Source organism: Hemiscyllium ocellatum, chromosome 7, assembly GCF_020745735.1.
Source record: "Hemiscyllium ocellatum isolate sHemOce1 chromosome 7, sHemOce1.pat.X.cur, whole genome shotgun sequence".
Classification (NCBI taxonomy): domain Eukaryota; kingdom Metazoa; phylum Chordata; class Chondrichthyes; order Orectolobiformes; family Hemiscylliidae; genus Hemiscyllium; species Hemiscyllium ocellatum.
In genome coordinates this window covers 54,179,356-54,203,103 of record NC_083407.1, presented here as the reverse complement: position 1 = coordinate 54,203,103, position 23,748 = coordinate 54,179,356, and the positions used below count along the sequence as shown (strand labels likewise).

The following is a 23,748-nucleotide window of genomic DNA, read 5'->3' as shown; positions in this document are numbered from 1 at the left end:
CAGACTTAAACCTGCACAGGGTTAAACCTGTTGGGCTGCAATTTCAACTTAAGTGTGGTGGAGGAAGCCAGTAAGTTAGAAGCATACAGGCAGCGGGGGAATAGATGCCTGCCAGGCAGTTTAAAAGAACTAGCTAGTCCGTGCAGAGTCCCAAGTCTCTTGTGCTTGCTAACCTGTATTCCATTTTGGATTTTGGTGAGGGGCAACTGTCCTCAAGAAAATTCAGCCAGAGCTAAGTCATTGGCACCACAGATATGGGTGAAAGGGTAAGTGATAACAGAATCCAAGTAAGTTCTAAACAGGCCATAATAGCCAGGGACTTTAACTGGGGACTAAAATATCAGTGGAATGCAACTATTGTGAAAGAGACAGCAGGCATACAATTGCTGAACTACATTGCAAGCTTATTTTTAAAGCCAGCAGGTAATGAGACCAATGAGGTGGAATTCTAGATTTAGCTTCAGGGAAATGAAGCTGAGCAAGGGGTTAAAGTAGCAGTAAATGGCACTGGAGATAATGATCATAATAGATTTAGCATCATGATGGAAAGGTACAAAGATGGAACAAGAGTAAATGAGGAGGACTGGTCAAAGCTAGCTGAAGGAAAGTAAGTGACAAGTCAATGCTAGGCAAAAAAGTGAGATTCAACAAGCACAGTATAGATGTATTATCATTTTAAAAAAGGTGGTACTGTCAAATCTGGAGTTAAGATAAAGTTGAAAATTAAGAGCTTATGCCAATTTCAAAAAAAGTGATACTTGGGGAGTCTTGGAGGATTACAGAAAAAGTGAAGGGGTAAAGTGAAAAATAAAATTAGGAAAGCAGAAATGAAAGATTCAAAGAAACACTGACCAGTAAAAAATTTTTTCATTACATTGAGCAAAAGGTGTCTATGGAAAGGTCTGTGCTTGTCAGAGATCCACATAGTAACTTGTGCATGGGTGCAGAGAATATAGGCAGGGCTCTCTATGAGCATTTTCTCTCTATCTTCACAATTGAGAGGGAAAATGCAGACATTTCAGTTGAACAGGAGAAGTGTGGAAATACTATATAAATAAGGATAATGAGAACGGAAGTATCAAAGTGATCAGCCTCTCTGAAGATGGAGGAATCACCATGGCCAGATGAAAAGTATCCCAGGTTGTTTAAAGGAAGTGAGGAAAGAAATAATGGATGCTCTGAGGATCATTTTCCAAGCTGCACCAGATGTAGGCATGGTGGCAGAGGATAGGGAGTCTGCAAACGTTGTTACATTATTCAAAAACGTTGCAATGGATGTTTCAAATAATTGCAAGGCAGTCTGATCTCTGATGGGTAAGTAATTGGAATCAACATTTAAATAGGATTATCTGCTACTCGGAAATGCAGAGATTAATCAGGGATAGTCAGCAGTGTTTTGCAAAGGGAAGCTCACACCTTGCTAGCTTATTTGGTGTTTTTGAGGAAACAAAAATGGATTGATGAGGGTGGTGCAATCAATGTTGTCTGTGGATTTTAATTAAGGTCGCAAATGGCAGATTGTTAAAAACTGAAGTCACTGGAATACAGGGGAAAGTGATGAGTTGGATCCAAAACTGGCTCGGTTACAGGAAACAAAGTGTAACAGTTGACAGATGATTTTGCAAAGGGCAAGTGATTTCTAATGATGCTTTGTTTTGGCTCCATTGTTGTTTGTGATATGCATTAATGACTTGGTCTTGAATGTAGGCCGTATAATTGGAAAATTTGCGAACCACAACAATTTGACATGCATTTGAATGTCGATGATTGTTGATGAAGTTTACATGGGCAGAAGTGTCAAATTAGTTTGAGAAAGACAAAAAGCAACAGACTACAGAATAAACAGGAGGATATTGATAGAATTGCAAGGACCGTTCAGGGATAGTCAACATGGCTTTGTACGTGGGAAATTGTGTCTTACTAACTTAATTGAGTTTTTTCAAGCAACAAAGAGAATTAATGAAAGCAGAGTGGATGGATGTGATCTATCTGGACTTCAGTAAGGCGCTCAACAGGTTCTGCATGGTAGACTGGTTAGCAAGATTAGATCATATGGAACAAAGGAACAACTAGCCACTTGGATACAGAACTGACTCAAAAGGTAGGAGACAGAGGGTGATGGCAGAGGATTGCTTTTCAAATTAGAAGCCAGTGACCAGCAGTGGGGTACAAGGATTGATGATGGGTCCAATACTTTTCATCATTTATATAAATGATTTGGATGTGAACACAGGAGATATAGTTAATAAGTTTGTTGATGACACCAAAATTGAAGGTGCAGTGGACAGCAAAGAGTACAATGTGACCTTGATCAGATGGGCTAATGGACTAAGGAGTGGCAGATGGAATTTAGTTTAGATAAATGAGAGGTGCTGCATTTTGGATAAGCAAATTAGAGCAGGACTTACACACTTAGGGTAAGATCCTGGGAGTGTTACTGAACAAAGAGACCTCAGAATGCAGGTTCATAGCTCCTCAAAAGTATGATCTCACAGGTAGTTAGGATAGTGAAAGGAGTTAGGAGGTCATGTTAAGGCTGGACAGGACATTGGTTAGGCCACTTTTGGAATACTGTGTTCAATTCTCGTCTCCCTGCTAATAGGAAGGATGTCGTGAAACTTCAAAGCGCTCAGAAAAGATTTACAAGAATGTTACCAGAGTTGGTTATAGGGAGAGGCTGAATAGCCTGGGGCTATTTTCTCTGGAGTGTTGGACTGAGGGTGATCTTATTGAAGTTTATAAAATCATGAGGTGCATGTGTAGGGCAAACAGTCAAGGCCTTTTCCTCAGGGTAGCAGAGTACCAAACTAGAGGTTTAAGGTGAGATGGGAAAAGCTTTAAAAGGGACCCAAAAGGACAAATTTTTCACGTAGGAGGGTGGTGCATGTATAGAATGAACTGCCAGAGGAAGGGGTGGAGGTGGGTACAATTACAACATTTAAGAGGTATCGGGATAGCTATCTGAATGAGAGTTAAGAGGGATATGGGCTAAATGGCAGCAAACTGGACTAGATTAATTTAGGATATCTGGTCGGCATGAACAGGTTGGACCAAAGGGTCTGTTTCCATGTTGTACTTGATAACTCTGAGAAGTAAATGGCATTTACAAGCTTGGATTACACATCCCCAAGTCTCTGCAGGTGACAGGACAGGAAGATATAGTGGTAAAGAAGGAATATGGGATGCTTTTCTTCATTAGATGAAGTATTGAATATGAGAACAGGGACGTAAATTCTGGAACTACTGAAGATATTGATGAGGTCACAGATGGAATTATGTGCACAGTTCCTGTCACCACATTATAAGATTGACAATAGCTTTGGAGAGAGTCCAGAAGAGACTTCCAAAAAATGTTGTTAGTGCCTGAGTAGTACAGGTCGGAGGAAAGGTTGGATAGAACAGAGGAAGCTGAGGGACAACTTAATTGAGGCATACAAAACAATGAGGGGCTTGTATAAAGTAGACAGGGAAAACCAATGGACCCTAGCAGAGAGGTCTGTTACCAGGGCACAGATTTAAGGTGATTGGTGGAAGAGTTAGGGACTACAAGAGAAAATAATTCACTGCCTGGTTGGGTAGTTGAGACAAAAACCCTCAACTTAGTTAAAATGAACCTGAATTTTGTGTCTGAAGGCTATGAACCAAGGCAGAGCGATAGATGTGATCTACATTGACTTCAGTAAAGCGTTCGACAAGGTTCCCCATGGAAGACTGGTTAGCAAGGTTAGACTCATGGAATACAGGGAGAACTAGCCAAATGGATGCAGAACTGGCTCAAAGGTTGAAAACAGAGGGTGGTGGTGGAGGGTTGCTTTTCAGACTGGAGGCCTGTGACCAGTGGAGTGCCACAAGGATCAGTGCTGGGTCCACTACTTTTTGTCATTTATATAACGATTTGAATGAGAGCATAAGAGGTACAGTTAATAAGTTTGCTGATGACATCAAAATTGGAGGTGTAGTGGACAGTAAAGAAGGTTACCTCCGATTACAACAGGATCTTGCCCAGTGGGCCAATGGGCTGAGAGGTGGCAGGTGCAGCGAGGTGCTGCATTTTGGGAAAGCAAATCTTTACAGGACTTATACACTTAATGGTAAGGTCCTAGGGAGTGTTGCTGAATAGAGATGTTGTGAAACTTGAAAGGGCTCAGAAAAGATTTACAAGGATGTTGCCAGGATTGGAGGATTTGAGCTATAGGGAGACGCTGAACAGGCTGTGGCTGTTTTCCCTGGAGCGTCGGAGGCTGAGGGGTGACCTTTAGAGGTTTACAAAATTATGAGGGGCATGAATAGGATAAATAGACAAAGTCTTTTCCTGGGGTCGGGGAGTCCAGAACTGGAAGGCATAGGTTTAGGGTCAGAAGGGATAGATATAAAAGGGACCCAAGAGGCAACTTTTTCACACAGAGGGTGGTACGTGTATGGAATGAGCTGCCAGAGGAAGTCGTGTAGGCTGGTACAATTGCAATATTTAAAAGGCATTTGGATGGGTATATGAACAGGAAGGAGTTGGAGGGATATGGGCCGGATGTGGGCAGGTGGGACTAGATTGGGTTGGGATATTTGGTCGGCATGGACAGGTTGGACGGAAGGGTCTGTTTCCATGCTGTACATCTCTATGACTCTAAGTGGGATTTGAATTGGTGGCGAGTTAATTTGGCCGATAAGCTACACTGGTGCCCCCTCCCACTATCATTCCATTTGATTTATTTTACTGTCACATATCTGGTGACAAAACACAGTGAGAAGTGTTGTATAGTGTTACCACTGTCCAGCGCTACCTTAAAATATAGAAAAATAAACCAAACGTAGAATATAAAGGTAGAAAAGTGAAGAAATAGAGAGAGAGTGTTCAACTTCACAGTCTTTCCTGTAACTTCTACCAATCTATTCCCTTCCTGGGCTTAGCCCTCATTTCCTTTCCAAAGACAAGCAAATTTTACTTTATTCTTATTTTTAGCACGCTTTCTGACATCTTTGACAAAACTACAGAAGATGCAACACAAACACAGAATATCTTCCCACCCCAGATCACATTTATCCAAAGACAGTGTATTCTTGGCAATTCCTCTGTAGTACATAAAATTAATTAGTGAATGTTTCACTGAATTCCTTTTATTTCAAGTATGGCCTTGGTTTTCCCAATTTGCCCTCGGACCCCCGGGTTTAGTCTTTCTGCAGCCGAAATGAAGTTCAACCAAAGCTTTAAGAACAAGACATGAACACATTATAGCTCTCTGGTCATACTAATGACAGACTGATTTTTACAAGTGTTAACTTCAATGTCATGTTTTCAACTCGGTTCGTGGAGATGTCAAAAAAAAAAGAGAAATCGAGGAGATAGTAGGACTGTAATTTCCCCTCCAACGTGGTCAACAATGCCCTCCAGTGCATCTCCTCCGCTTCCCACACCTCCACCCTTCAACCCCGCACCTCCAATCACAACAAGGACAGAGCCCTCCCCTCGGTCCTCACCTTCCATCTCACCAACCTCCGGATATAATGCATCATCCTCTACCATTTCCACCACCTTCAAACAGACTCCGCCACCACAGACATATTTCCCTCCCCACTCCATCTGCATTCCACAGAGACCATTCACTCCGCGAATCCAGTGTTAGGTCCGCGCCGTCAACTCCCCCACCCCATCCCCCATCAACCCACCCTTCATTCCCAACACCTTCTCTTGCCGCTGCAAGAGGTATAAAACCTGCACCCACACCTCACCCCAACCTCCATCCAAGGCCCCAAAGGATCCTTCCACACCCGACAGATTTTCTTGAACTTCCACATGTCATCTATTGTGGCCATTGCTCTCGAAGTGTTCTCCTCTACATTGGACAGATAAAACGCCAACCTACAGAACATTTCAGAGAACAACACTGGGACACACGCACTAAACAACTCCACTGACCAATTGCCGAATACTTCAACACCCCCTCCCACTCTGCCAAGGACATGCAAGTCCTGGGCCTCCTCCACTGCCAAATTCTAGCCACCTGTTTTCATCTCTATTGTCTACATTCGAACCAAGACTATAATGAGGTCAGGAGTTGAAGGTTCTGGTGGAATCCAAACTGAGCATTAAGGGATAACGTTATAGTTAGGGTTGCTTAGCAAGGGCTACTTGTTGATGGCACCTTCCATAAGTTGACTGATGATTCAGAGTATTCTGATAGTCTGGTAATTGGCCAGTTTGTTTTGGTTTTGCTTTGAGTGTACAGGACAAATATGGGTAGCTTTGCACATCTCTATGTAAGGCTACTACTGAGAGTGAGTCATGTCTTTATGTGGCTAGTTGATGTTATGCATCCTGGTGGCTAGTTTTCTGCCTGTTTGTCCAATGTAGTGTTGTTACATGTCTTGCAAGGTATTTTGTAAATGACATTAGTTTTGCTTGTTGTCTGTATAGGGATCTTTCAAGTTCATTAGCTGCTGTTTTAGTGTGTTGGTGGGTTTGTGGGCTACCATGATGCCAAGAGGTCTGAGTAGCCTGGCAGTCATTTCCAAGAGGTCTTTGATGTAGGGGAGAGTGGCGAGGGTTTCTGGACATGTTTTGTCTGCTTGTTGGGATTTGTAGCTGAGATATTGGCAGTCTGTGTTCATTGGGTCTTTCACCTTTCATTGGGCGGCAGTGGCTCAGTGGTGAGCATTGCTGCCTCACAGCACCAGGGTCCCATGTTCGATTCCAACCTCGGGCGACTGCCTGTGTGGAGTTTGCACATTCTCCCCGTGTCTGCGTAGGTTTCCTCTGGGTGCTCCGGTTCCCTCCCACAGTTCAAAGATGTGCAAGTCAGGTGAATCGGCCATGCTAAATTGCCCATAGTGTTGGGTGCATTAGTCAGAGGGAAATGAGTCTGGGTGGTTTACTCTTCGGAGGGTCAGTGTAGACCGAAGGGCCTGTTTCCACGCTGTAGGGAATCTAATCTTTTAGAATGGGTTGCAGGTTTCGATTCATTATTATGTAAATCCCTGAACTACTTTTAAGTTACATTCTTGAGATAACTTAAGGTTTTATAAAATGGTGACATCTCAGCTCATACAAATGTATTAAAGGTGTGAGGTTAGAATGCGTCTGTTTTACAATCTTGAGTTTTTACAAGACTAAGTTATCTCGAGAATGTGACTTAAAGCAAGTTCTGGGATTTACATATTAATGAAATGAAACCTGCAGCCCATTCGAAAAGATAAAAGACTTAACAGCAATCTAGGTTTGTTCAACATATCATTTCAGTTTCATGATACTGTAATCTTTTGCTATAAAGTCTGTGTCTTATGATCCTGCTCCACAACTACCCGATGAAAGAGCAGCACTTCGAGTGCAAGTGCTTCCAAATAAACCTGTTGGACTATAACCCGGTGTTGTGTGATTTTTTTAAAAAACACTTTGCCCACTCCAGTCCAACACTGGCACCTCCACATCATAAATTCCGTGCCTGTGCGCTTTTCTTCATTTCAACTGATGAAGGAGCAGCACTCCTAAGGCTTGTGATTTCAAATAAACCTGTTGGATTATAACCTGATGTTGCGTGACATAAGAACAGTTACAATGGAGGTCAGCAACTAAAAACATCAAGCAAATAGTAATCGAACTTCTTGTTCAATGTGATAACATGGTTCTGAATATCATGTCAGTTCTCCGCTACAGTAGAAAGAGAGACAACAGAATCAAGAGGTAGCCGTAGCCACTCAATCTCATTGTAATACTCATCTTAGAACAATATGTTGAGTATCATAAAGCTAACACCTGTAGCTATAAGTCCCTCAGAAGAAGGGAGAGAAAGTGCTGATTGCAAATGATGTTCATGTGATGGGACGAAGGAGAAATACCTGAATTGTTTCTCTCACAATCGGCACCATTTCTAGGAGAATAAGTTGACACAAGTTTAGGCCTCTTGGAATCAACATTCTGGGGTGTTAAACATCTTGAAGATGCTCCTGGAAGTCTCTCTGTTTCATTATATAAAGTAGACTGCAAAGGTGCAGACAAATGACAACCTTCAGATGTGGAGAACTGTGAAAAAAATAAATTTGATAGTGTTTTAAATGTTAACACTACTGTAAAGTTAATGGATCTTTAAATCAGTAAGCAGCAATGACACTTCATTTCCAAATTTGAAATTGGTATACCATTCTGGTTCCCGAAAAACCCACAGGCCACGGTCTTTCAGATCTTGAGTTGTGTGTTGAAGTGGTAGTTGATAGTTTCAATTGATATTCACTGCATTCTGGTTCAGATATAGGAAAGTCTCCACGGGCATTATGATGCAATTGAGACTCCTGCACAAAATATTAACAGTTGTAAGGCAATAAATTGGAAGAGTTGACAAAAGGGAGCACGGGGAAACCTGGATTTATTGAAAAAGCAATATCAGGCAGAACTCAGACTCAACGATCAACACAATATATAACATGCAAACTTGCTGCATTTTATCAGTAACAGCAGAGGTATCTGTTCCCATAACCAACACATTCTGAATATAAAAGACAAAGAACTAGAATAAGAAGGCTCCTTGGACTGATAATATGTCACTGTAACGATAACCAGCATACCAGTGCACTTCCAGTTTCCTGGCCCTAACCATCATCTTTTCACCAATGACACCCAAATCACCTAACCTTTGACTACAACATAGTCTGAGAGTTAAGCTTATTCCTTGAATGGAAGCTGACAAATTCCCAAATTGCCTTCACCTAACTTCCTAGCTTACTGAACTAATTCTCAAAAAACAAATCTCACTTTAACTCCACCCACTTCCTCCAAATAAAGAATATGTTGCAATGGAAAACAATTTGGTCTCAGCTACGAATGCCTTTTTGAAGGGACAGACCATGGGTTCCAACTGGTACTTCAGTTCTGAGATGTAGATCAAATTAGAATATGTTTCTGCTGCCTCGGAACAAAGTTCCTGGGTAAGCAGTTTTATTGAGTTTTCATAGAACAAATGATACATTCCAAGATGACAAAAGAATTGAGGAATTAATGTTGCTTGATTTTGAAATTATCCAAATGCTGGGCAATGGCATCAATGTAAGATGAAGGTCAAACAAAATGAGGATAAAAACACCTTTAACAGATGTAATTATTAGTGTAAATGACAATTAATATAATAAAAATAAAGGGACCTAAAGAACAGTTATAAGTACTTATAGTGTGACTCAAAGTATCATTACGCAGTGAATTGCCCAAAACATAAGAGGCAGGATCTCCAGAATTACACAAAGTTCTGAGGAAAAGGGTGAAGAAAATGATGCATTCCAACAAATTACGCTGATCACAAGTTTTGGTCAGAGTGAATGTGTTAGTTGTACACTGCTTTAACTGTTTGATAGGGTTGGCATTTCAACAATACGTGCAACAATTTGAGTAAAATGTCATTTTGATTCACTAAGTAATGAGGATCAACACAGCAACAGCGCTACTTGCTTTAGATTTGGAATAATACAGATGGCAACTGAAGAGTTTGAATTTTATAGAAAATGGTTAGAATAAGCCTCTTTGAGTAGTAATATCATTTATTGTCAGATGCCTCCTGTTGAGTAAACCTATTAAAAAAAAGGGAAAAAAAACCAAAACAATTCAGTAGTTGATGACTGTATCTAGCATTTCATTTAAGTGTTCCTGAAAGGAACTTAATTGTTTCTCTCCACAGATGCTGCTTGACCTGAGTTTCTCCAGCAATTTCTACAAAAGAAAAATACAACTGAAATGTGATTTTGGAGCATATCAGGACAATTTATATTTGGAAAGTCAGAGGATCTGTGTTTAACCAGTCAAAACATTATATCCCTTTTACAAAACCTGTGTACCTCAGAGTGTGAAGAGGAATATTAATGGCATTGATTAAAAAGAAAAAAAAAAGACACAAGGGTCACAGACAGTTGTTCATCATACTTGCCAAAGGTTAAAAATTGTGTAAAATTAATGTAGGTGCACTTGATGAAAAGCATACAAGGCTAACAGAGAACCATTCTAAAAGTGTGGTGCTGCAAAAGCACAACAGGTCAGACAGTGTCATATCCTGTTGGCTTGAAACAAATCTGGAGAGAAAGGAACATGCAAAGTTAATGCTGGATGCAGGTTGTGCAACTATTAAATTGCTTTACAAAGAGGAATATGCATCTCAAGAAGTTATTCAATGGGTTCCAGAAGTGGTGTGTCTTGCAATATGAGGTTTGTACAGAATATGGAAATCTGATTCATTTCATTTTGAAGTAATTATATTTTGAGAGAAGGCAATTTGTTAACATTATATTAATTATGTTTTATTGTATGCAGTCGATGGGCAGTAACTGTAATTTCATTTATGCAACTGAAACAATGGCCCTTAGATTAAAAGATGTACACTTGTAATGTACAACCGAAAATAAACACATTTGCTCAGGTTTTTACCTTCAACTGGCTTTCTGGAAGCATTAAAAAAATCTAATTGATTTTAAAATTATTTATTGATCTTTTCATTTTGCAGCTTTACCCATCCTTCATATTCTTCAGTTATGCAATTTTGACCTTCTCTGCACCTCCTCATGGTTGATAGAACAGCTCACCCAAATTTCCAAACTTCTTGCCATTGTCAGCACTATTAACATCCCTTATAAAACCCATCTTTCTGATCCAACTACCATCTCCAAAATACCTGACATAACCATTTTTCTTCTCTCCCCATGCCGTAAAACAAGTTTAAACATTTTAGACATCAAAAAGGTTATATTGCAAGTTATTGCGATATTTATTTTTAAGCTACAATCACCACAAGATACATAAAAAGGAGCTGTTACCTGAATTTCATTTTCAATTTTATTTGGAGTTTCTCTTGTTGCATACAAGTCACCAAGGCCATTTGATCTACTCTCGTACAAAATTTTTGTTCCTGAAGGCGGCGCAGGTAAAGAGTTGTGTCCTTCAACAGGCAATCTTGTGGATTTCCTGGAAGGCTTGGGCTCCATCCCGGAAAATACTGCAAAACAAAAATCAAAATGAATCAGATGTTTGAACATTTTAAATGCAGCTGGGAAAGCAATAGGTAGATATAAGTGGGAGTTGATAGTGATAGGTCAGAGGGGAGGGTGGAGCGGAAAAGTGGGAAGGGAGATGGATAGTTCAAGAGGGCAGCATCGAGTTGGTGTGTTGGATCTGGGATGAGGTGGGGAGAGGGGAGGTTAGGAAACTAGTGAAGTCAATGTTGATTCTGTGCAGTACATTGAACAGGAAATTATATACTGACACAAGAGCTCAGTCAGAGAAGTTGCAGCGGAAGAGAGGAGAAAATCTGGAAGAGAACAGCAGATGTGGAACTTCTGGATGGAAGTTTGAGCATCAAGGCCCAGGTCAAGTTCACACAGAGCAGCAGTGGGAGAAGAGAGGAGCAGATGCAAGTTCCAAATGAATTCAGAGGCAGAGCACTTGAGGTGACACGATTCAATAGGAACTAGCTTTACAGACTGAAAGAGTAGTACCAAGAGGAACAGAGTGTGGTCGGTATTTTGTTAGGAAGAGAGTGAGACACAGAAAAATCTGATTTGGTGAGTAGTGGGTAAGATTGAGTAATTTGTTCCTAGTTTGTCGTCTGTAGTTGGTCAGGTTTAAAAGGTTGGAGAACCTGATGCCGTAGAATGCACTTCAAGTGTCCATAATGACCACGTGTCCAGGAAGAGTGTTCAGTGCACCTCCTGATTGACTGTATGGAGAGGTGGGGCTTTGTATTAGTAACAAAGAAAGCTATCACTGCAGTAATGAGGGAGGCTATCCAAGAAAGGTCTTCAAATGAGGCCACCTAGAGAACATTACAATGCAGTACAGGCCCTTTATGTTGCACTGACCTGTGAAACCAATCTGAAGCCCATCTAACCTACACTATTCCATTATCATCCAGATGTTTATCCAATGACCATTTAAATGCCCTTAAAAGTTGTCAAGTCTACAGGCAGGGCATTCCACGCCCTTACCACTCTGGGTAAAGAAACTACCTCTGACATCAGTCCTACATCTGTCATCCCTCAATTTAAAGCTATGTCCCTTTGTTCTAGCCATCACCATCTCACTCTCCACCCTATCTAATCCTCCGATCATAAATGTCTCTATTAAGTCATTTCTTAACTTTCTTCTCTCTAGTGAAAACAGTCTCAAGTCTCTCAGTCTTTTCTCATAAGACCTTCCCTTTATACCACGCAACATCTTACTAAATCTCCTCTGCACCCTTTCCAATGCTTCCACATCCATCCTATAATGCAGCGACCAGAAATGGACGTGTATTCCAAGTGCGATCACACCAGTGTTTTGTACAGCTGCATCATGACCTCATGGCTCTGAAGCTCAACCTATCTATAAATAAAGCTAACACATGGTATGCCTTCTTAACCTTATCAACCTGGGTGACAACTTTCAGGGAGTAAAAAGTGAGGTCTGCAGATGCTGGAGATCACAGCTGCAAATGTGTTGCTGGTCAAAGCACAGCAGGCCAGGCAGCATCTCAGGAACAGAGAATTCGACGTTTCGACCATGAGCCCTTCATCAGGAATAAGAGAGAGAGAGCCAAGCCTGCTTGGCTCTCTCTCTCTTATTCCTGATGAAGGGCTCATGGTCGAAACGTCGAATTCTCTGTTCCTGAGATGCTGCCTGGCCTGCTGTGCTTTGACCAGCAACACATTTGCAGCAGACAACTTTCAGGGATCTATGCACGTGGACACAGATCTCTCGGCTCATCTACACTACCAAGAATCCTACCATTAGCCCAGTACTCTGTATTCCTGTTACTCCTTCCAAAGTGAAACACCTCACTTTTCCACATTAAACTCCATTTGTCACCTCTCAGCCCAGCACTGCAGCTTATCTATGTCCCTCTGTAACCTCCAACATCCTTTGGCACTGTCGACAACTCCATTGACTTTAGCGTCATCCACAAATTTACTAACCCATCCTTCTATGCCCTCATCCAGGTCATTTATAAAAGTGAAAAACAGCAGTAGCCCCAAAATAAATCCTTGTGGTACACCACTAGTAACTGAACTCCAGATGAACGTTTCCTCTCAACCACCACCACCCTCTGCCTTCTTTCAGCTAGCCAATGTCTGATCCAAACCGCTAAATCCCCCTCAATCTCAACCATGGGCAACCATTTTGGCGATAGTAACCACACCTCTCAGTTTCAAAGCAATTATGGAGAGTTTTAAGGATAGTGCAAAGTGGTGCCCAAGTTGAGGGAAGGCCAATTTCAATATCAATAGACAAGATTTGGCAAACAGACTGGGAGCAGCTACTTACAGGCAAGTCTACATTTCAAAAGTGGGAGTCTTTTAAACATAGTGTAGTTTGAAGGTCAGCGTGCTCTTCTAAGAGTGAAGAGTGACGTGCCAGATTCCCTGGCAGCAAGTCCATGGAATCCTGGATGTCAAAGGTTTTTGAGAGTTTGATGAAGAAAAAGAAGCAAGCACGTGTTTTGTACAGGGGAAAGATTTTGTAGCTGGAAAGTTAAGTTAGGATGATGAGGTTCCAGAACATATTAAGATTAATGAGGAGGAGTTTTTAAAATGTTACAGTGGTCATAAAAGGTGCATAAATCCTTAGGGCCCATGAGATGCATCCCAGGCTGCTATGGGAGGCAAAGTAGTAAACTTCTGAGGCCCTGGTGGAGAAATCTAATATTATTTTGGCTATAGGTGAAGTGCCAAATAATTGGAGGATAGCTCACATGGTTCCTTTGTTCAGGCCAGGTCATTGCAGACCAGTTAGACTAGATAGGCTAGGTTTGCTTTCTTTCGAGCAGAGGAGACGGAGGGGAATATCTGATTGAGGTATACAAAATTATGAGCAGACAGAGTACATTGAAAGAATCTTTTCTCCTATGACAGACTTGATTAAGAACAGAGGACATAAGTTTAAGGTGAGGAATAAGTGGTTTAGAGGAAATCTGGGAAAATTCTTTTCACCCAGAGAATGATAGAAATATGGAATGTGCTATCTGAGGTGGTGAAGGCAGGATCTGGATTTAACATTTAAGCAGCATCTGGATGTGTACTTAAAATGCCAGGAGAATGTGAGGACTGCAGATGCTGGAGATCAGATTAGAGAGTCTGGTGCTGGAAAAGCACAGTAGGTTAGGCAGCATCTGAAGAGCAGGAGAATTGACATTTCGAGCAAAAGTCCTGCATGAGGAAGGAGACTTAAAATGCCAGGGCAAATGAAGCTGTGGACCAATTGCAGGTAAATGGGATTAGTGTAGTTTGGTGTTTGTTGGTTGGCATAGACATGGTGAGCTGAAGGGCATATGTTTCTATGCTGTATGACAAAATCATTCATTAGCAAGTTAAAAAAAAGCTTTGGTTGATGTCAGAATTCTTGACTCAGTGGTTAAAACACTCATTTCAAGGAGGGATTTGATCTCGGCATGAAGGACGCTTAAAATGCGTGGAAAAACAATAGGCCCAATGAGATGGTTGGTGGTGGAGGTTGTTTTTCGGTCAGGAGGTCTATGACCAGGGATGTACCACAAGGATTGCTGCTAGGTTCACTGCTTTTTGTCATTTATATAAATGATTTGAGTAGAGGTATGGTTAGTAAGTTTGCAGATGACACCAAAATTAGTGGACAATGAAGAAGGTTATCTCAGAGTAAAAATGATCAAATGGGTCAATGAACTGAGGAGTGGCAGATAGAGTTTAGTTTAGATAAATGTGAGGTGTTGCATTTTGGCAAGGCAAATCAGGGCAGGACTTATACACTTAATAGTGAGATCCTGGGGAGTATTACTGAACTAAGGCATCTTGGGTTCCTGGAAAGTGGAGTCGCAGGTGAACAGGGTACTGAAGGCGGTGTTGGCATGCTTGCCTCCATTGGTCATCTGCATTGAATATAGGAGTTGGGATGCCATATTATGGCTGTTTAGGCCACTATTGGAATACTGCATCCTATTCTGGTCTCTCAGATATAGGAAAGATCATAGAATCTCTACAGTGTGGAAACAGGCCTTTTGGCCCAACATGTCCACACCAAACTTCTAAGGAATATCCCACCCAGACCCACTTTCCTACTTTGTTACTCTGCATTTCCCCTGCCAATTCACCTGACCTGTACATCTTTGGATGGATGCTATTAAACTTGAAAGTGTTCAGAAAGGATTTACAAGGATGTTGCCAGTACTGGAGGGTTTGAGCTATAGGGAGAGGCTGAACAGGCCAGGGTTATTTTCCTTCAAGTGTCAGAGGCTGAGGAGTGACCTTATAGAAGTTTATATAATAATGGGGGGATGGATCAGGTGAATATCCAAAGTCTCTTTCTCAGGGTAGGAGAGTCTAAAACTAGAAGGCATAGGTTTAAGATGAAAAAGGAAAGATGTAAAAGTGACCTGAGGGGTAGCATTTTCATGTAGAGAGTAGTGCGTGTATGGAATGACCTGCCAGAGGAAGTGGAGGAGGCTGGTATAATTAAAAGGTACCTGGATGGGTACATGAATATGATGTGGAGGTGACAATGTGGGACTTGGGTGAACAAAGTCAGATGTCACACAAACACCAAGTCAAAGTCCAACAGGTTTACTTGAAATGGGGCGAGACACAAACCCTCATCATGCAACTCTTACACCTACCATATTATTACAGCCATTTATCTCAAGAACCATCTTATTTTTGATTTTTTGTTTAATTATTGATGGGGTGCAAGTAAGAGAGGGCATCTCTGTTCTCCATCTGATACTGCCCAATTTGCTGAGTGCTTCCATAATTTTCTGCTTTTATCTTGGGTGTTCATAACCTTGCTGTGGATTATTCCATTGATATCACATCTGGGTTGAAACTTGGCTCACAAATGTTGACACCTTTGCCCCGACTCAAAAAGTCTGCCTTACTTAACGTTCCACCATTTGCTCTGACGAAAATGCCATTGAGCAAACCTCATTTTGTTAATTCCCAGGCTGTGTTAAAACTTTCTTGTCCTTTGAACCAGCCAAGCTGTTCCAGTCACCCAATCCCTTCCTTATAATTCTCACTCCTTATTGCACAACAAATTCAATCCTCGGTTTCTGACAGATATTCTAACTCCTTTCAGCCTTCAGTCCCCGTATGGAAAAAAATGATCATCATGGGTGATTTCAACCTTCATCTCAACTCACTTTGCTTACTCTCAAAGTTCACTAATCTCCTGTACTCCCTAAACCTCTTTTGCCACAAACTCCCCTCCCCATATTTATGGCCACCATCCTCAATCTTGTATCTCATAATTTGAATATTCTGATCACAGTCAAGATCCTTCTTTCATATTCCACTTCCTTCTGCCACAACCTCATACAATATCAACTCTCCAATGTCATTTACAACACCACTGTCAAAGGTTCTTTGACCTCCTCACTCCCCAACATTTCTACAATAGCTTGACTCAATCAATTCCTCATCTTTGCCTCCCTTATCCTCAGTACAACTTTTACTATTTCACTGAAATACTTCCCCTTGATGACCCAAACTTTCTCCCTTTGATGTCTAAGGGCCATAGATCGTTTCACAGACTAATAGCCACATGCCGTATCAGGCAACCAAAATCTTTCAGAGAACAAAACCTTTTTTATAAATCTATAGTTTAACACCAATATCAGTTTCCACCCTTCCCTCAAGACATTATTCCTGTTCAGCAACTTACTGTCCCATTTGGGAAGAACACTGCTTTTCTTTAAAAGAAAAATCAACCTTGGGTCAGGCCAGACTTGAATCTAATCATCCAGCCCAAAAATCATCATTGCACTGAGACAGCCCTCAATACATGACTCGGACAATGCTGACAGTGCAGCGCTCCTTCAGAATTGTCAGCCATAATTTTTTGCTCAAATTCTGAAAGTGTGTGGTTTGGAACTGTGTGCGCTAGCGTTTCAGCCTCTTGCGATTTGAACAAGCTACCCTCTGGAGCCAGACATTCTACCATCATGCCACAAGCCCAGACAAGAACCAAGCTCTTTCTAAATGAGCTGTGATGTGAATAGTTGAAAAGAACAAGGGAGCTTTAATTATTTTAAGCAACCTGTTCCGGCATGTCAGGACACACCTGCGGGCAGGTGGGACCCCAAACCTGGGCCCTTCAACATAGAGGCAGGTATAGTACCACTGCACTAAGAACCCAGCATTTTTAATCAAACGTTCAGAAATGTTATGGCATACCTCTAGAGCAGGTGGGATTATATCCATACTTCTATGCAGCTGTTCTGGTTTACCCTTGAAGTAACTAGTAGTTCAAACACTGACAGACTTGTTTATTTAGCCATTCATTGCCACAAGCACTCCTGGCTGATCAAATAGCCTTTTTCAACTGGATGGTCTGGAATACTTTGGATAAATGCATGAGGCTCATTAATGCCATTAAGTAAGTCTAAGTTACTGGTATCAAATGGAGAAGGAAGTTCATATTAACCCTTTACCAGAAAGGTAGCTCAAGCTTGATGAATAATAAATAGGTTTTTATATATTACTTAATTTTTAGTTATATCACATTTGAAATACATGATAAGTGAGAGACATGTTAAATGAACAGCAAGTACATAACATTTAGAGAGTTCGAGAAAAACAACCAGTTAGCTCTTTACAGGAACAGTCCTCTACATTGCTGTGGGCAATGCTTCTCATGATGTCAGTTAACCCTTTCAGATACTGTTTTATGTAACATCTACCATGAAGTTTTTTCTAGTTACTGAAACAGTTACAAAAGAAAAAAAGTTAAAATAAGTCACTTTTCCCATCATTTTGTACCCTAAAAAATAGATGACCTGCACTGTTTGAGATATTTGCACTTTTTAAAGTGGAAAAAATTACACTGTACTGGCATTATGGCTTTAAGAATATTTTCCGCAATACAATTAAAAAAAAATGTATATTTCTACCAAGATAATTTTTTTAAACAAAAGTCTGAGTTTTCCACTCATTCAAATTATTTTAACTATTTTCTTAATAAGCAGCCTTTCTGCAAAATTAATTTTGCAATTTCCCTCATTTTAAACAATTATAACAATGTTTGTTTACTAAATATTTACACAAACCCTTGTAGATCTTGACGCAAGCCTTTTCTGTAATTTTCACTATTTCTAGCTTTAACTTCTAGAGGTAGGCTTAGCATTGTGATCAGTTCTGCAGCATTTTTAAACTGGCAGCTCCATTCACAGAAGCTAACTGACTGTGTGCTTGTACACCCACAACTTCCTCAACTTTGATCTTCCTCCTTACATGGTTGTGGTTTTTTTATAATGCTAACCTGAAGAAGCCGCGAGCTCTATCTAGAGAATCTGCACTATTGTTCAATATGTTATATGTTACAGCCCACTGCAGCTATCATCTCAATGGCTAAATTAAATCTTCAAATGATCATTGCTTATAACGTCATGGTTGTGTACACTTGCACCATTTGGGATGTGTGAAGTAGATTCATTGCCACCAATCCTTCTTTGTGATATTATTCCAAGTTACTAAGACCAAATGGAAAAGGATAACCCATTAAGTCTTTATCAGAAGACTGGCTCAGTCTTGATAACAGGTAGAAAATGAGGACTGGAAAAACGAATGTCAGGTAACATCAGAGGAGTAGAAAAGTCGACATTTTGGGTGTAAGCTTTCATCTTTCCTGACAAATAGCTTATGCCCAAAATGTTGATTCTCCTGCTCCCCAGATGCTGCCTGACCTGCTGCGCTTTTTCAGCAATACACTCTTGACTTTGATCTCCGGTATCTGCAGTGAGGATTGCAGAACTGGATTCAACTATTCCAATATTCTTCTTGGAAATTTCCCATCTTGCACACTCCACAGATTATCACTCAGAAAATTCTGCACTCTGTATCCAAGGGGACATCAAGTCCCATCCACTTTAATTCTATGGTCATGGGTCTACACTTATTTTCAGTCCACCAATCCAATCATGAAAAGCTACAATTTTCTGCCTTGTAATCCACATTCTTCTGTAGGATCTGTCTCAATATCTGTAACCTCCTCCATCTTGCAGCACTCTCAGAACTCTGGGTTCCTCTGATTCTGGTCTTGTTTGTGACCTCATGTCACGTTTGATGCCAGTGGCTATTGTGCTTTCAGCTCTGTAGGTTCTAGAGTGTAGAATGACCTCCATTAAATCTCTGCCCCTCCACTCCTTTGACTAAACTTTTTTACTAATCCCAATAGCTCTTCCTTTATTCATCAGTTCAGAGGAAAGCTCACTGGATCCAAAATGTTAACTCCGATTTCATGTCACAGATGCTACCAGACTTTCCGAACTTTACTTTGGGTTTGATTTCACTCCTTGAAGGGTGACACTTTCCTGCATAAAGATCCAAAATGTTTGTGGAATATAGCCAAACATTGAGTCAGATTCATTCTTTAAAGGATAACAGCGACAGGAAGACTTGTAATTGCATTCTCAGTGATTACAGGTATTAAACAAGATTGTTATTAGTTTCATTACAAAACACAAATGTTGGCTGTAAATTCTAACGTATCATTTCTGGTTGAGCTAAACACATGGAATAGATTGTCGTAAATTGCATGAAAGAGTTAACAAAGACAGATTGTATAAAATTCCCATATTAGTTCTGAGTACTTGATGCAGTGTAGAGCAGTTCAAGGATCTCTCAAGAGAAACACTAGCATAATGATTGTTTTGGGATCAATAATCCAGAGGACTGAACTAATGATCCAGAGACAAGAGTTCAATTCGCACCATGGCAATTTGGTAATTTAAAGTCAGGTAAATTACATCTGGAATAAAATGCTCACAGTGACTATGAAACAACTGGAGAAACTTAGATGAATGCTCATGGATAGGCACGTCAAAGTGGGTCAAGCCTGCAATCAATGCTAAGTTGATAGTTTAGAAATCAACTCTTTGTAAACTTTAGGACAAAAACACACAGTGATTGATTGATTAATGTTCCAGCTTTCACTACAGCAAAAGCCCAATTAAAACTAACACACAGGCACTAGAGTTGAATTTCAGACAGCTGTCATGCAAGGTTAACTTATTTCCTTGCAACGTCGGATGCTACCTTTTTATGGATTACTGTATTCAAAAGGTGTATACAGGGAGTCACAGCAGGCCAGCATTCTAATCTTCAATAGATTGTTAGGATTACGAGACACTTTCCTGGGCAAATTTGTCCACAATCTGTGGACAACCTGTCCCACTCCACCATACCTTTGCTCTTACATGGCCTACCAAATCCAGACTGCTGCCATCCAATTTAGAATGTACTACTTCAGCCAGCTCTTGTAGGCCCAGAGCCACTCCAGGTTGTCTCTATGAAAATCAACAGCATTCCACCAGCTGCTGGGATAACACTGCACTGGAGCAGTAAAACAGACAGATTCACACAGGATCATCTAAAAAAAGAGTAATATTCATGAAACAAAGTTGCACTGGGTTGATTACTAGGGGTGAGGAAAGGTTGAGCACATTGAGCCAATCCTTAATGGAGTTCAGGAGAATAAGACAGGATGATATCAAAACATGCAACATTCTGAGGAAGCTCGACAGGGTAGATGCTGAGAAAATATTTCCCTGTGCGAGAGAACCTGGAACAAGTGGCAAAGTACTAGAATTAGTGGTCACCTTATTTAAGATGAAGAGGATAATTTAGCCTCAGGGTGATTAAAAATCTAAATATACTCCAGACAGCACAGTAGGTTAGGTCATTGAATATATTTGAGGTTCAGTTAGAGAGATTTATTATCTACACTAGATATGCTCTTAATTGTACACTCTTGTGGAAGGCAAATGTCGAGGGCATACACAAGGATGATTAATACAATATTCCATAGAACAACTAATGATATTTGGTTGAAACGTAGTGATCTTATTTTTGGACAGCCACATGAACACAGGAAATTGGTGCTGTTATTAGTGGAATTGGACACTTATGATTTCCACAGGCATCTCAGCCACAAAAAGGACTGTCTGGATTGCCTGTTCTCTCTTTCTCAGCAAATAACTGCTGCCAACACACAACTCTCTCATATCAGTACAATGGTACAACATGAAGTAGACATGTACCAGTGTCTGCAGGCCTCATTCAAATTAGCATTTCAATGGTCTCTCACTTTCTATAAGCACTCTGAAAGCTTGTATTTCCAAATAAATCTGTTGGACTATAACCTGGTGTCATGTGATTTTTAACTTTGTCCATCCCAGTCCAACACCAGCACCTCAACATCATGACTTTGCATATATGCACAGTTGCACAATGGAGTTATCTACCATGTTGAGCAAATAGTCACCTAGTAATTAAACTTTGATATGGTGGTTCAAATGGAGTTTTCAGTACAGAATAAAAGTATTATGACTGCTGCCAGGATGCTGGGCATTGACTTGGGCAACAGCAGGACACTGAAGGAAAACAATCCCTCTTAGTTCTGGTGTAAGACAGAAGTGACATGTAATGCCAGCAAAACATCATCTGCACAGTTAATAACATCATGACCCACAAGAAAACCCATAGTTTGATCAAAAACACATGCCTGCTTCTCCCTAATAAATGAACAAAATGTAGTTAACTCCGTAAATGTAGGGAACAGCAGATGGCAACTCAAGGTGCTGCCAACATCTCTTCCCCAAACTAGAAAGAACCAAACATGTTACAAGTTCATAGCCATGGTCTTTGCTCTACTGAGGCTTCAGTTGAGAGTGCAGTAGGTAGTATACTTCAGAAAGGTCATTCTTACTGAAAACAGCAGATGTTTCAATCATCATTCATCACCAAGGTTCAGGATGGAGTACTTTGGGCAGAAATGGCCCTTTAGGGAGAAATATTTCTCAACCTCCCTCTTCCATTAGCATCCATTGTTATTCTTGGCCAAATTATATTTGAAGGAGATTGCCTACAACACACACGTTTGGGAACAACTAGCTTGACAGAGGCCTTGAAATCAGCAATCACTTTACTACCAAACTGCTTCCTGTAAAAATTCTGCAACTTTAAAACAAATATAGAGAGGAAATACTCAAGTTCAAAATAAGACTGTGGGCGGCACAGTGGTTAGCACTGCTGCCTCACAGCGCCAGAGACCCAAGTTCATTTCCCGACTCAGGCGACTGACTGTGTGGAGTTTGCACATTCTCCCCATGTCTGCGTGGGTTTCCTCCGGGTGCTCAGGTTTCCTCCCACAGTCCAAAAATGTGCAGGTTAGGGGAATTGGCCATGCTAAATTGCCCATAGTGTTAGGTGAAGGGGTAAAGGTAGGGGTATGGGTGGGTTGCGCTTCAGCGGGTCGGTGTGGTCTTGTTGGGCCGAAGGGCCCGTTTCCACACTAAGTAATCCATTCTAAAAAATCTAAACCTAAAAATATTTCTTTAAATAGCATGAAATCAATGGTGGGTAGGGGAAGGTCCTTCCTACCAAACTGACACATACTCATTTGTAGTATAAGATGCGATAGCTTCCAACATGTTACAACTGGTGCAAAATCACTACTGTATACCATACTCTGCATACTTCCAGATGCTTTGCCACTCGCCAACACAGCACTAAGCACAATCTGTTCCAAGTGTGCACAAATAATATTTTTGAGGTCTAACAGTACCTATAGCATTTCCATCTCTTCACTATACCCCTTCCCCAACAGTATTTTATCCAAAAATGCTCGAAACGTCGAATTCTCTATTCCTGAGATGCTGCCTGGCCTGCTGTGCTTTGACCAGCAACACATTTGCAGCTTTTATCCAAAAGCCGAGTTTAAAATTAAATCAGTACACTGACAAAACACAGGCTCCAAGTTATGCTCTTCAATGTCTTGAACATTCCTTTATCTCCATTAGGATTACCATCGCAGGTTTCCTCGAGAACAGTTTTTTTAAAAAAAGACTCAACAATATTAAACCAGTCAGACTTTGTTCATACTTCTGCGATGATGTAGTCTAACGTTACGAAACTGTTAGTCCGAATGGCGATCAGACTATTGAGGCGTTAAAAGATATTCGTACATCGATAGAAATTGCGAAAACCGTACAAGTAATTCGAAACAATTTCTCCACGATCAAATAAAAGTTAACTGTTTTTCATCGTATTTTTCACAAATCAGTAAGTAACTGGCTCTGAACAATCCGTGGACTATCCAGGCGTTTAGCTCGAGTACTTCCTTCCCTGCTGCAGGCCCAACCCACCATTAGTCCAACAGACCGGCGATGTTTAAACTCTCAAACACTTTTTAAAGGCAGCAGAAACAAGCTACTTACGTCCCTTCGACACGCACCAGCCGATATTTACAAAAGAACACGAATAACTCACCTTTTGAATATTAACTGAACATCGATAACAGCGAGCACTGCTCACAGCGTCTTCCGGTGAGAATCAGGACGGCCGGATGTAGATTACACGTCAGTTCCGGCGGCGGTGTCCATTCTGAGGTCACTGCCCTCAGGCTGGGGGAGGCTCTGACGGACTGGGCCTGTCTGTCAAATGTTGCACCGTTTATACCAAAGATAGTTGCTGTTTCGTACTTTTAAATCGGGAAGCACATCCGCGGTTTTTAAACCCCTTAGTCAATTTTCCTCATTCCGCCCACCTTCAACCTTAGGTCACTCAAAGCTCCTATTGGCTGTCTCGAAGTCGAAGCAAATCCTATTCCCCATCTCTCAGTGAAACGAAAGATGTGAGGTTTTCTGCCTTGGTAGAAAAAACGTGAGGAAGGCGGATTATTATTTGAATAGCTATAAATTGAGATTTTGATTTGATTTATTGTTGTTACATAGCGTCATAGAGTCATATAAATATACAGCATGGAAACAGACCCTTCTGTTCAACTCGTCC

The 23,748-nt window shown here is 40.9% G+C and overlaps 1 protein-coding gene across 1 annotated transcript in view; it reads right to left on the bottom strand.

Moving 5' to 3' along the window:
- marchf7 (membrane-associated ring finger (C3HC4) 7) overlaps positions 1 to 23,310 on the bottom strand; it is a 56,028-nt gene extending 32,718 nt beyond the window's left edge. Inside the window, exons 1-4 of the mRNA XM_060827206.1 lie at positions 23,227 to 23,310; positions 10,777 to 10,955; positions 8,128 to 8,277; positions 7,828 to 8,011 (exon numbers count right to left, since the gene is read on the bottom strand). Coding sequence (XP_060683189.1) covers positions 7,828 to 8,011; positions 8,128 to 8,277; positions 10,777 to 10,944 — 502 coding nt within the window. The 5' untranslated portion in view covers positions 10,945 to 10,955; positions 23,227 to 23,310. The remainder of the gene's footprint in view (positions 1 to 7,827; positions 8,012 to 8,127; positions 8,278 to 10,776; positions 10,956 to 23,226) is intronic.
- Positions 23,311 to 23,748: the final 438 nt, after the last annotated feature.